The 14,689-nt window shown below is 46.8% G+C and overlaps 1 protein-coding gene across 2 annotated transcripts in view; it reads left to right on the top strand.

Moving 5' to 3' along the window:
• HELQ (helicase, POLQ like) overlaps window positions 1-14,689 on the top strand; it is a 91,747-nt gene that overhangs the window by 50,473 nt on the left and 26,585 nt on the right. For both annotated transcript variants that reach the window (XM_069743252.1, XM_069743253.1), the window contains 3 exons: window positions 5,169-5,382; window positions 5,453-5,610; window positions 5,987-6,085. In XM_069743252.1, coding sequence (XP_069599353.1) covers window positions 5,169-5,382; window positions 5,453-5,610; window positions 5,987-6,085 — 471 coding nt within the window. The remainder of the gene's footprint in view (window positions 1-5,168; window positions 5,383-5,452; window positions 5,611-5,986; window positions 6,086-14,689) is intronic.

The following is a 14,689-nucleotide window of genomic DNA, read 5'->3' as shown; positions in this document are numbered from 1 at the left end:
GGCTGCGCCCCTAGTCAGAGGGGACAAGATATTCTCCTTCTGACCTCCCCCACCTTTGTAATTCTCACAGTAAATATCAGCAGGCTCCGGCCCCCTGCGGCTATTGTAATGTATGTCTGGCCTGCTTTTTCTATTGGCCTGCCCTGTGTATCTGTGTTATATATTCTGTGTGCTGTGAATAAAGTGTGTTCTTCTAGACTGGAAATACGTGGAGTAGCAGTCAGCTTTTATATGCTCTCACGTAATCAAGGAAATCCAGCCAGCGTCCTTCATTCAGAATCCAGCAAAAGCAGAGTGGACCTCCTGAAACACGAGGGGTGCTGAAAGAGGTACTACAGCACAGTAGACACCGTTGCACTGGTGGCAGACAGCGGGATGTGATACCCCTTCTACAGGAGGAAAGGAATGAATGGAAGACAACTACCAGAAGTTAAAGAGGACTACATTAAAAGATCTGGTGGAAGCCCAAGGGTTAATCGCCAGCAACAAAACAAAAGCGGATTTGATAGCAGCCATCATGGAACACGACAGTGCAGCGCCCCCCAATGTGAACATGGAGGAGACTGAATTCCAGAGGGAGATAAAGAACAGACTGGCGTTCTATGGCCCAAACCCTGCTGTAGAGATCATACGAGAGGTGATGGCTGATGTGCGTACTGATCTGAAGGAAGATATGGCCGAGCGGACCAGGATAGAGCTAGCCAAGATGGAGATAACAGAGCGGAGAGAGGAGAGTCAGCGAGCAAGGGGAACTCTGGCCTCCGCCGAGGTACCTTCAACAGAAAGCCACAAAAAGATCCAGTATAATGCCTTCCGACAGTTGGGGGAGGCAGAGGAAGACATTGATGGCTTTCTGCAGGACTTTGAGCGGCAGTGTGCCCTTCATCAAGTGAAGCCGGAGGAACGGGTTCAGATTCTGGCCAGCAAGCTGACAGGCCGGGCAGCGGACGCCTATCGCACGGTACCTGATGAAGACTGTATGGACTATGAGCGGATCAAAGAAGTGATCTTGGCCCGGTATGCGCTGACACCAGAGGCATACCGCCAAAAGTTCCACGGACTTATAAAATGAGTAACCGATACCCACGCTGAATGGGCCTGTAAATTACGGCGGTCACTGCTACAGTGGGTACAAGGGAGCCAAGCAACCACTAAGGAGGACGTCCTCCAGCTCTTCTTGTTAGAACGATTCTTTAATGGACTAAACCCCGAGACACAGGAATGGCTTCGGGACAGGCGGCCAATGACACTTGAGGAAGCCGCTCGTCTGGCCGATGAACATCATGATGCCAGGAGGCCTCAGTTGTCCGGATCAAAGATGGTCACTAGGGGTCCGCCCATGGACCTGGAGGGCCCCAAACCACCGAAGATTGTAGGGGGACCAGCTAGAAACCCGGCCTACCACAGTTCCCCTGGGGCGCGATGCCACACCTGCCGTCAGCTGGGCCACCTGCAAAGACAATGTCCCAACCGGACTCAGCATACCCAGTGGCCAAAGGCGGGAACAGCTACCTTCCGCCGGGCCTCTGAACACTGCTACCAAGGCGAAGCTGACCTGGCATTGGGGGCTACAACTAACCAAGGGGTGGAAGACATGGAGGAAGTGCTGCATGAAGTAGACCCCGTGCAGGCAGCCCGGGCAGATAATCGACAACAGCATCGACAGGTCATGTGGGTTAATGGGAAACGCATGCAGGGACTAAGAGGTTCCGGAGCAACTTTAACCCTTGTAAAGCCTCATCTCGTCCAGGACCAAGAGAAGACGGACCGGACAGTGGCTGTCCGTGTAGCAGGGGGAGCCATACATCGACTGCCCACTGCCAGGATTGACCTGAACTGGGGAGTTGGGGATGGCCTTGTTGAGGTCGGCTTGATGGAGGATTTGCCTGCAGGCGTTTTGCTGGGAAATGACTTGGGGCCCATGTTGTCTGCCTTCTCGGTTGCCTGTCTGGCTGAAACATATCCTGTGACCACCCAGAGACAAGCTCGAGTTGCGGAGGCGGAATCACACTCAGAGGAGGCCCAGGTAAGACATCCCAGCCCTACACGTATTCCCATAGCCAGACACATTCCTTGGGCCACCCCAGATGAATTTAAGAGGGAGTTAACACGGGGGGTGCTGAAAGAGGTACTACAGCACAGTAGACCCCGTTACAACTTTATAATACCAGCTTGAAAAAAAATTATTTTAAATTCCGAAATGTTGGCCTTCTAAAATGTATGTTCAGTAAATGCACTCAATGCTTGGTCGGGGCTCCTTTTGCATCAATTACTGCATCAATGCAGCGTGGCATGGAGGCGATCATCCTGTGGCACTGCTGAGGTATTATGGAAGCCCAGGTTGCTTTGATAGCAGCCTTCAGCTCGTCTGCATTGTTGGGTCTGGTGTCTCTCATCTTCCTCTTGACAATACCCCATAGATTCTCTATGGGGTTAAGATCAGGAGAGTTTGCTGGACAATCAAGCACAGTGATACTGTTGTTTTTAAACCAGGTATTGGTACTTTTGGCAGTGTGGACAGGTGCCAAATCCTGCTGGAGAATTAAATTTCGATCTCCAATAAGCTTGTCGGCAGAGGGAAGCATGAAGTCTTCTAAAATTTCCTGGTAGACGGCTACGCTGACTTTGGTTTTGATAAAACACAGTGGACCTACACCAGCAGATGACATACACTGTGTGCAGAATTATTAGGCAAGTTGTATTTTAGAAGATTATTTTTATTAATTGATCAACAACTATGTTCTCAATCAACCCAAAAGACTCATAAATATCAAAGCTTAATATTTTTGGAAGTTGGAGTGGGTTTTTTTTTTAGATTTGGCTATCTTAGGAGGATATCTGTTTGTGCAGGTAACTATTACTGTGCAGAATTATTAGGCAACTTAATAAAAAGCAAATATATTCCCATCTCGCTTGTTTATTTTCACCCGGTAAACCAATATAACTGCACAAAATTTAGAAATGAACATTTCTGACATGCAAAAAAAAACAACCAAAAATTAGTGACCAATATAGCCACCTTTCTTTATGATGACACTCAACAGCTTTCCATCCATAGATTCTGTCAGTTGCTTGATCTGTTTACGATCAACATCGCGTGCAGCAGCCACCACAGCCTCCCAGACACTGTTCCGAGAGGTGTACTGTTTTCCCTCCCTGTAGATCTCACATTTTATGAGGGACAACAGGTTCTCTATGGGGTTCACATCAGGTGAACAAGGGGGCCATGTTATTATTTTTTCTTCTTTGAGACCTTTACTGGCCAGCCACGCTGTGGAGTAGTTGGAGGCATGTGATGGAGCATTGTCCTGCATGAAAATCATGTTTTTCTTGAACGATACCGACTTCTTCCTGTACAACTGCTTGAAGTTGTCTTCCAGAAACTGGCAGTAGGTCTGGGAGTTGAGCTTCACTCTACCCGAAAAGGTCCCACAAGTTCATCTTTGATGATACCAGCCCATACCAGTACCCCACCTCTACCTTGCTGGCGTCTGAGTTGGAGTGAAACTCCCTGCTCTTTACTAATCCAGCCTCTGGCCCATCCATCTGGCCCATCAAGAATCACTCTCATTTCATCAGTCAATAAAACCTTTGAAAAGGCAGTCTTAAGATATTTCTTGGCCCTGTCTTGACATTTTATCTTATGTTTCTTGTTCAAAGGTGGTCGTTTTTCAGCCTTCCTTACCTTGGCCATGTCCCTGAGTATCGCACACCTTGTGCTTTTTGTTACTCCAGTAACGTTGCAGCTGTGAAATATGGCAAAACTGGTGGCAAATGGCATCTTGGCAGCTTCACGCTTGATTTTCTTCAATTCATGTGCAGTTATTTTGTGCCTTTTTTGCTCAACACGCTTCTTGCGACCCTGTTGGCTATTTGCCATGAAACGCTTGATTGTTCGGTGATCACGCTTCAAACGTTTGGCAATTTCAAGACTGCTGCATCCCTCTGCAAGACATCTCACAATTTTGGACTTTTCAGAGCCCGTCAAATCTCTCTGCTGATTCATTTTGCCAAAGGATAGGAAGTTGCTTAATAATTAAGCACACCTTATATAGGGTTTTGATGTCATTATACAACACCCCTCCTCATTACAGAGATGCACATCACCTGATTTACTTAATTGGTAGTTGGCTCTCAAGCCTGAACAGCTTGGAGTAGGACATGTAGAAAAAGTATCATGTGATCAAAATAAAACTTGCCTAATAATTCTGCACACAGTGTATCTCCCCAAACCATCACTGATTGTGGAAACTTCACACTAGACCTCAGGCAGCTTGGATTGTCTGTCTCTCACTCTTCCTCCAGACTCTGGGACCTTGATTTCCAAGGTCTAGTGTGAAGTTTCCACAATCAGTGATGGTTTGGGGAGCCATGTCATCTGCTGGTGTAGGTCCACTGTGTTTTATCAAGACCAAAGTCAGCACAGCCGACTACCAGGAAAATATTGGAGCACTTCATGCTTCCCTCTGCTTTTTGGAGATCGAAATTTCATTCTCCAGCAGGACTTGGCACCTGTCCACACTGCCAAAAGTACCAATACCTGGTGTAAAAACAAAAGTATCACTGTGTTTGATTGGCCAGCAAACTCGCCTAATCATAACCCCATAATCTATGGAGTATTGTCAAGAGGAAGATTGTAGACACCAGACCCAACAATGCAGACGAGCTGAAGGCTGCTATCAAAACAACCTGGGTTTCCAGAACACCTCAGCAGTGCCACGGGCTGACCGCCTCCATGCGACGCTGCATTGATGCAGTAATTGATGCAAAAGGAACCCCGACCATGTATTGAGTGCATTAACAGAAATAAACACTTGAAATACATCACTCTGTGTGTAATGACTCTATATAATATATGAGTTAGTTGCTCAATAACTTTTCCTGTGTCATGTCTCATTATTACACATAATTTATAGACCTCTAAGGCTGATTTTCTTTGCTTTTGTGGATTTAATGGTTGTCACCAACATCTGGTGAGAATTTCATGTCAATAGCACATATTTAATACTTATTTCACCCGCTGTATGGATTTAAATGCAATATGTGAGACGGGTTCTAACACAAATTTAATCAGAGCTTTCCTGTTAATTGGTCTAATGTCTATAGTTACCGATGTAGTATAGCATAACATGCCTGCAGTAATTTATATACTTTTTATTTTTTTAAAGATTGCAAAAACGGCAGAAGAGATCTATCAATTTGCATGTTATACGTTATTTAGTGTCCAACAAAAACATCTGAGTAATGAAAAGTCGTTATGGGATATAACAAAAGAGTCTTTAGAGTATCTGATTAGCAAAGGTCTTGTGTGCCCCAAGCAGCACCCTGAAACAGAACAGCCTATATTTGAGGTATCAAGGCTGGGCCACGCAACTTATAAAGGTGGGTAGTTGTGTTGTGTGCCCACTATTTTATCGTTGTGTTTGCTACTAACTTGTGTCATTTCCTATAGGATCAATTGATCTATCCTATTGTGATGTGCTGTATAGTGATCTGAGGAAGGGACTGGAGGGACTGGTACTTCAGAGCCATCTTCATCTTTTGTACCTTGTGACCCCATATGACATGGTAACTCAGTGCAGCCCGGACTGGATGGTTTACTTCCGACAGGTAAAATGATCAATCCTCTTCAAGTCTAGAGCCTAGAAAGCACTGTAGAGGTGTAAATACCGTATGTTCTAAATATTGTTCAAGGTAATGTCTGAGATAAGGGATCTAGTCTGTGACAAATGTTGGTAATGAGAAACTCTGTCCTCCTGAGATGCAGAATATGTTGGTGCTCCACAAGCAACAGGAAATAAAAATAGATATTTTCGATATGATCACCCAACATCCTGAAAATGGTGTAAATAATTATTTTCTGGGTTTGATGAGAAGTGTGGCTGAAATGAAGGTACAAATACATTGGATTGCTAGATGTTATGTTGCCTTCATGACTGTTTCTTGAAATGTTTTCACCACAGAACTTTTTAAATATGTTTTTCAGTTTAATCTTCTTGACCCTGTTGACCAGAAAGTGGCAGGAAATGTAGGCGTGCCAGAAAGTTTTCTTGCCAGAAAAGTATCAGGTCATAGTGTGAAGAAGGTAAAGTACATAGTAATATTGTGTTTTTTATTCTGTACCTAGAAAGCCGGGTACTTTATTAGTGATACATGAGGGATGGAGATGACAGAAATGTCAGGATATTGCAGCAGAGGTATTATTTGGTACAAGGACATGACACAGCTCTGTGTTACAGTAGTGCTGTTGGCACAAGGCAGTTTTCTCTGTCTCTTCATTGGGGGACACTGGAAACCATGGGTGTATTCTGCTGCCACTAGGAGGATGACGCTAAGCAACAACAAGTTAGCTCCTCCTCAGTAGTATGCGCCAACCAACTGGAGCCAAGCCATTCAGTTACGCTTAGTGTCAGTAGGAGGCGGACATGGGTCTTTCAAAAAACCCATATCTACCTCGTTTTTCAGTTGTGTTTTTCTCTTTTTCAAAATGTTTCCTCTTCTCTCTCTTGGAGTCACGGAGACAAAAAGTACGGTGTGGACTGACACCCCATAGCCTCATCTGTCCGGCAGTACCCTAGCTCTTAACACACAAGATGTGTTCAGGTGACGCGAAGAATGGTCCTGGCCCCCCCACTCCTTCCCGTTCGCCCACTAAAACCACACGGTGTCAGCCGCTACAGACATTCCGCAATCCGGTGAGGTTTTGACGTCTGATCTTGTGTCTGAGAGATTTTCAGGGTTGAAGAAGTACCCTTTTTTCCTGCAAGTTCCCCTGCCTCTGTTTCTCCCGGGAGGTGATGGGAAGGTCTACCCAACAGATCTGATGTGAAGTGATACTCACAGGATTCACTATACAGGGACTCTTTATTGGGTATTATTGTGCACATGTGTGGGGCTCTTTATTAGGTGTTATTGTGTTGGGTCATGGGCAGTTAATTGAGGGCGTATTATTAGCCTTTTTTTTTCCCTAGCCGTGTTGTCCTCACCGCCATGGTTTCCCCACTGCAGCCTCGGTTTTAAATTTAATTAGCCCCCAGCTTAGCTTGGGGCCTTCTCTTGCAGCCGGGACACGTCCCTTCATCATAGCCAATCAGTCGCGCCAGCTGTTCTGTGCTCTCTGCCAACCATCCTCATCCGATCAAAACATGCCTTGCTCCTTAGATACCCTGGAGAACAGCGCACCTTTCTTTCTGACGTGCGGGAACTCGCCGCACTCTTTTCTGTCCCCCTTTCGGCACCATCTTTCTTTCCAAGATGCCAACCGTGATATGGAGAAAGGTGATCTTACTCCTGGCTGACTAAAAGCTCTGTACTGACCAGCAGTCTCCTGCTGATTTCCGAACCTCAGCTTTCCTGTAGATGGACCTCTTGTTCTCAAGAGATATTTCTCCCTAATCCTCATTAGATGTGCTTTTTCCCTCTCCACTCCCCAGAAAGAAACTAAATTGCAGAAAAGAAAAAAAAGACAGTATTATGGTGGGACATACTTCATGGGGGCGGGCACAACATAGCCTGATGTCAGAGACTGCTATTCTGCTTAATGCTGTCAGGTATTCAGACCTCAACCGCAGCACTGGAGTGTTTTTACCTATGACTCTTCTCCTGGTTTTTCATCCACGGTGAGTCAGTCGAAGGGCTTTGAGGACGATGGCAGCAGCAGCAGTACTAGTGGTCTGTCCATTATCCAGTGAGTCAGACGCATCACCTACCAAAAACCTTATGATCGATTGCATCAGCAGTTCACGTTTGCTTCTGTCCACTATCCAGAGACTGACATTTCACATGCCTCACGGTTGACAACGGCAGCGGTACTAGTGTTCTGTCTGCTATCAGGTTAGTTGAACGCACCTTCCACCATATACTTCACTGTAGATTGGAGAAGCGGTCCATGTTCCCATTCAATATCCAGATGCACCATCCACCACATACTTCTTGATTGATTGTACCACGTTCTGCCCACTTCTACGATGTACCACATGGCTGATCACAGCAGTAACGTAAATGCCCAGTCCGTTATCGGGTAAGTCAGACACACATCGATCACTGACTTCAGTAGTGATCCGAGTGCTCTGTCTGCGATCCAGCAAGTCAGACCAACTTCCTGCCACACTCCTCATCCTGATTATGCTTGTGTCCTATGTATCTTACTCAACTTCCTGTTATCGGACCTACTACCAACTATCCAATAGATCAGGAATTCTATATGCCATGAAACACACTATTATTTACAGTGCTGTCCTCGTGCACTACACACTTTCCAGTGAGTTAGACCCACCATATATGTTTTACTTGACTAATATCAGCAGTGTTTCTTTGTGCTCTGTCGCTGCCTAGTGATCTAGATCCTACAGTGGGTACGGAAAGTATTCAGACCCCTTTAAATTTTTCACTCTGTTTCATTGCAGCCATTTGGTAAATTCAAAAAAGTTATTTTTTTTCCTCATTAATGTACACTCTGCACCCCATCTTGACTGAAAAAAAACAAATGTAGTCATTTTTGCAAATTTAATAAAAAAGAAAAACTGAAATATCACATGGTCATTAGTATTCAGACCCTTTGCTCAGACACTCATATTTAAGTCACATGCTGTCCATTTCCTTGTGATCCTCCTTGAGATTGTTCTACTCCTTCATTGGAGTTCAGCTGTGTTTAATTAAACTGATAGGACTTGATTTGGAAAGGCACACACCTGTCTATATAAGACCTCACAGTTCACAGTGCATGTCAGACCAAATTAGAATCATGAGGTCAAAGGAACTGGCCAAGGAGCTCAGAGACAGAATTGCGGCAAGGCACAGATCTGACCAAGGTTACAGCAGAATTTCTGCAGTACTCAAGGTTCCTAAGAGCACAGTGGCCTCCATAATCCTTAAATGGAAGAAGTTTGGGACTACCAGAAGTCTTCCTAGACCTGACCATCCAGCCAAACTGAGCAATCATGGGAGAAGAGCCTTGGTGAGAGAGGTAAAGAATAGTGATGAGCGAGTATACTCGTTGCTTGGGTTTTCCCGAGCACGCTCGGATGGTCTCTGAGTATTTGTAAGTGCTCGGAGATTTAGTTTTTGTTGACGCAGTTGAATGATTTACAGCTGCTAGCCTGCCTTAGTACATGTGGGGGTTGCCTGGTTGCTAGGGAATCCCGACATGTTTTCAGCCTATCTAGCAGCTGTAAATCATTCAGCTGCGGCGACGAAAACTAAATCTCCGAGCACTACAAAATACGAGACCACCCAAACGTGCTTGGGAAAACCCGAGCAACGAGTATACTCGCTCATCACTAGTAAAGAAGAACCCCAAGATCACTGTGGCTGAGCTCCAGAGATGCCGTAGGGAGATGGGAGAATGTTCCACAAAGTCAGCTCTCCACCAGTTGGGCCTTTATGGCAGAGTGGCCCATCTCATCAGACTAGGAGAAATTTGTCTGATGAGACAAAGCTAGACCTTTTTGGTGATAATTCTAAGCGGTATTTGTGGAGATAACCAGGCACTGCTCATCACCTGTCCAATACAATCTCAACAGCAAAATGTGGTGGCAGCATCATGCTATGGGGGTGTTTTCTCTATCCCCCATGATGGCACCACGGAGAGAGGGGTTCGCCCCCAGGGACAGGAAACCTACAGGTGAAAAAGGGTGTACCTCTCTCCCACATTAGTTGGTTTCCTGTCCCTGACGGGGAACCTACAGCATGTACCTGAAGATACTTCGTGGGATTCCAGGGGCTGGTCCAGTCGGTTCCTGACAGGGGGCGCCCTGTCACGGCTGGGTCGAGCGGGTTTTCTGTCCCCCCTTTTTCCCTTCCCTGAAGCACCACCGCTGGGGTCGGCGGGCCTTATGGGTGAGTGTGAAGGGGGAGGCAGTGAAGAGGATCAAGCCTGCCTTCCCCTCGATATATAAAAAAAAAAAAAAAGGGGAGGCAGGTGGCGGCGGTCACCGACATAGCCTCTGTACCGCTGCACGGCGGTACATGGAGGTAGCGGCGGCTACCATTCCATGAGGTCCCAGACGCAGAAGCCGGTATCTGGAGCGCACGTGGGACCGCTGAAACGCCGGCGCCATTGCCGCCTGAAACGGAGGCTCCAAACAGGTGTGCGGGCAGGCACCGGCAGGCAGAACGCTGGGGCGCACGCGTGGGCGTCCCCGTTTATATCTTCCCCTATGTGGGCGCCCATGGTCCGGAGAGCGACCGGAAGTCGAGCGGGCGCATGCGCAGATCGCCACTTCCGCCGGCGGAGCAAGATATTAAATGGACGCTTCCAGGCGGGAAAATGTCGATAATTCAAACCTCCTTTGCACTAAACGCAGTGCGGAGGCCACCATGAGCGACCAGGAGCAGCAGGATGCACAGGAGATTGTACAGTTGTCTCCTGAGCAAGCGCAGGTACAGCGGCACCAGCACTCACAGCATCAGTGCAAGGGAAACACTTCCTCTCAACAGCGCAGCAGCAGTGGACGCTCAGGGTCACAACGCAGCCGGGTTTCTGTGAAAACCACGCGACTGGTGATGGATCCAGTGGTGGATATAGTCCCCAGGCCTGAGACGGTATCTCTTATCCACAGGGGGTGAGTGATCTACGTGAAAGTGCTGAGTTTAATACGAGGTTACTCTTTCTCCTAGGGAAGAAAATGTACAGGCAAATCAAAGCACAGAGTATGTGCTATATGCTCCGAAGAGCTTCCTTCCTCCTGGGAGAAAAAGCTATGCAGCACTTGCACAGAGAAAACGATTCAGGAGGAATCTCCGTCGTTTGCCTTAGACCTAAAGTCATTAATAAAGAGTCAGGTGGAGAGTGCCCTCAAAGGCATTAAAACCTCAAAGAAAAAACTCAAATCAAGACATAGGTCCCCTGAATCTAGTGTGGACGAGTCAGAAAGCGAAATATCTGATTCTAGTGATTCATCAGCCTCTGAGACCTCTTCGCTTTCCTCAGAAGGGGGACGCAGTTGCTTCCCTATCGAGGAGACAGACGCTCTGGTGAAAGCCGTCAGGACAACAATGGGTCTGGTAGATGAACACCCTAAAAAAACGGCGCAGGATATAATGTTCAGTGGTTTGGAACAAAAGAAAAGAAGAGCATTCCCAATAAATGAAAAAAATCACTCTCTAATTAAGAGAGAATGGAAGAAACCAGACAAAAAAGTTCTCTTGACTCCCAAGAGAAAATACCCTTTCGATGACCCAGCCTGCTCATCCTGGAGTAAGGCACCAAAATTTGATGTGGCCATAGCAAAGGCCTCTAAAAAATTCGCCCTGCCCTTCGAGGACATGGGTACTTTAAAAGACCCTATGGACAAAAAAGCTGAGACTTTCTTGAAAAGCTCCTGGGAGGCGGCAGGGGGTGGACTAAAACCAGCCATCGCGGCCACTTGTACGGCCCGCGCCTTAATGGTATGGCTCGAGCACTTAGATTCTCAATTAAAGGAAAAAGTCTCAAGAGAGACAATTCAAAAGTCAGTGTCCGTGATGAAAGGTGCGGCAGCCTTTTTGGCCGACGCATCGGTAGATTCGGCTAGATTAGCAGCCAGGTCAGCCTCCTTCTCAAACGCCGCGAGACGTGCCCTATGGCTAAAGTGTTGGCCAGGGGACTTGCAAACAAAAACCAAACTATTCTCAATACCTTGTGAAGGCGAATTTTTATTTGGGTCAACATTAGACGACATCCTCGACAAAGCCGGGGATAAGAAGAAATCTTTTCCCGGGTTCCCCAACCAGTCTTCCCCAAAAGGGAATAAAGATGGATGGGAAGACAAAAGGAATAAGAACAGAGGCTAACCCCCCCCCCCCCCCCCCGACAACAAGAAATTACAATGAAGGTATTCCCCGGGTCGGAGGGAGACTAGCCGGTTTTCTTCCAGCCTGGGAAAAAATTTCAAACAGTCCCTGGATATTAGGCATAATACGAGAAGGTCTCAAATTGAAATTCCGCACTCCTCCCAGCAATTCCTTCATGGTAACACCTCAGAGGCAATCACACGAACAGTCAGCTCTCCAGGAAGAAATTTTGAACTTAATTCAGAAGGGAGTGTTGCAAGAAGTCCCGTACCAGGAAAAAGGCATGGGCTTCTACTCTCCCCTCTTCCTTCGCGGGAAACCGGACGAATCGTACAGGGCGATCATAAATCTCAAAAGATTAAAGTTTCCTCGAGATTCAACATTTCAAAATGGAGACAATAAAATCTTGCGTGAAAGTACTCTTTCCCTTGTGTTTCAGGACTGTTCTAGACTTACGAGACGCATATTACCATGTGCCTATCCACAGGGATCATCAAAAATACCTCAGACTGGCAGTGAATATCCAGGGGGAAGTGAAACACTACCAATTCCCTGCTCTCCCCTTCGGGTTAGCCATCGCACCTCGCGTATTCACGAAAATAATGTCAGAAGTGATGGCCCACATACGGGAACAGAATGTCCTAATAGTCCCCTATCTGGACGACCTCCTCGTGGTAGGGACCTCATTCCAACATTGCAAACAACAGTTGGATTTGGTCATGGCTTCACTGTCGAGTCTAGGTTGGCTGCTGAACATACCCAAATCCAGAATAGTGCCAACCCAGGTACAGGAGTACTTAGGGATAGTCCTAGACTCGATCACGCAGAACTGCTACCTTCCTCAAGGGAAGATCCAAAAAATGACACAGGCAGTGTTACAGTTGACGATATCTCCAGTCACTACTCTAAGAAAAGCGATGTCCCTGCTGGGCTCCATGACAGCCTGTATCCCGGCCGTGCAGTGGGCACAATGTCAAACCCGGGACCTACAATGGGAGACTTTGGTCAGACCCAGTGAATTTAACCAAGGGGGTTTCTTGGGCACTACCGACGGAAAAAATCCTAACGACGGATGCAAGCCCCTGGGGGTGGGGAGCACACATAGACGATCAAGTGGCACAGGGGAATTGGAGCAAAAGTCAAGAGCTAGTCTCTTCAAACATGAAAGAACTGTTAGCGGTAAAATTGGCCCTAACGCACTTTCTAAAACTCCTTCACTCCCATCACGTAAAAATCTTTTCGGACAACCAGGTAGTGGTAAAATATCTAAACCACCAAGGGGGCACCAGATCTCGAGCATTAATGGAGGTAACCCAATCCATCTTCCACATAGCAGAACACAATCTGAAGTCCTTGACAGCTCTCCACATAAAAGGCTCAGAAAACCAAACTGCAGACTTCTTGAGCAAGACATGCTTAAAACAGGGGGAGTGGGAGCTAAAACAATCGGTATTCAACCAGATCGTAAAACTTTGGGGACAGCCAGAAATAGACCTATTCGCGAACAGTCAAAACCAGAAAGTAAAAACATTCTGCTCAATCGATCCCTGGGGGGGCCCAGTAGCTCTAGACGCCTTTACAAATCCCTGGAACTATCGCCTCGCCTACGCGTTCCCTCCGATATCCCTCATCCCCTTAGTGCTGGGGAAAATTCGGGAAGAAGGAGCAACAGTGATAGTAATAGCTCCATTCTGGCCCCGCAGAGTATGGTTTTCTTGGCTAAGAAAAATGTCCATATCAAGCCCTTGGGTTCTACCAGACACTCCGAAACTTTTATCCCAGGGTCCGGTGTTTCACCCCAGTGTAAAGAACCTACACATGACAGCTTGGCTTTTGAAAGGAAGCTACTAAGTGATAAAGGTTTCTCCCCCAATCTAGTATCCACTCTATTACAGAGTAGAAAACTCATAACCACCAAAATATATGTGAAAGTGTGGAAAAAATTTATGTCGGTATCTGGCGCAGACCCATCCGGGGAAATCCCAATAGGAAAAATTCTTGAGTTCCTGCAGAAGGGATTGGAAAAAGGTCTAGCTACAAGTACTCTAAAGGTGCAGGTAGCAGCCTTGGGAGCTTTGTATAACCATGATCTAGCCAGAAATCGCTGGATCATGAGATTCATTAGAGCCTCAAGTAGGTCCAGGCCTATTCCTCTCCATAATACTCCTCCATGGGATCTAAACCTTGTTTTAAATGCTCTAACAAAACCTCCCTTTGAGCCCCTGGCAGACGCTCCTTTAAAGATCTTATCTCTAAAAACCACACTCCTAGTGGCCCTAACCTCGGCTCGCCGCGTTAGCGATATACAAGCGTTATCTGCATGCCCACCCTTTACTCAAATACTTGAAGACAGTCATTCTTAAAACTGACCCGGCTTACCTCCCTAAAATCGCGTCACAATTTCATAGAACGCAAGAGATCTCTTTGCCCTCCTTTTGTCCCAGCCCCAAAAATGAGGGGGAAAAAATATTGCATACCCTAGACGTAAAAAGATGTCTGGTCCAATATCTATCAGCCACTAGGGAGTGCAGGAAGGATAGGGCTCTGTTGTCTGCTTCCAGGGTCCACGGAAGGGACAGAAAGCATCGAAAGCCACGTTAGCGAGATGGATAAGAGACGCCACCGCCCTATCCTACTCATCCTGCGGGACAGCCATCCCAGAGAATATAAAAGCTCATTCAACCAGAGCAGTGGCATCATCCTGGGCGGAGAGAGCTGGCGCTTCAATACAACAGATATGTAGAGCTGCCACTTGGTCTTCCCAGTCTACATTTTTCAAACATTACCATTTAGACTTGACCTCCTCTGATCTCACCTTTGGGCGAAGGATTCTAGAGGCAGTGGTCCCTCCCTAAGAGTTAAAATCTATGCAAATCTCTCTGTGGTGCCATCATGGGGGATAGAGAAAATCGTAGTT

The sequence above is a fragment of the Ranitomeya imitator genome, chromosome 1 (genome assembly GCF_032444005.1).
Source record: "Ranitomeya imitator isolate aRanImi1 chromosome 1, aRanImi1.pri, whole genome shotgun sequence".
Classification (NCBI taxonomy): Eukaryota; Metazoa; Chordata; class Amphibia; order Anura; family Dendrobatidae; genus Ranitomeya; species Ranitomeya imitator.
Note: the sequence above shows the minus strand (reverse complement) of the source record. Positions and strands in the feature narration are given on the sequence as shown.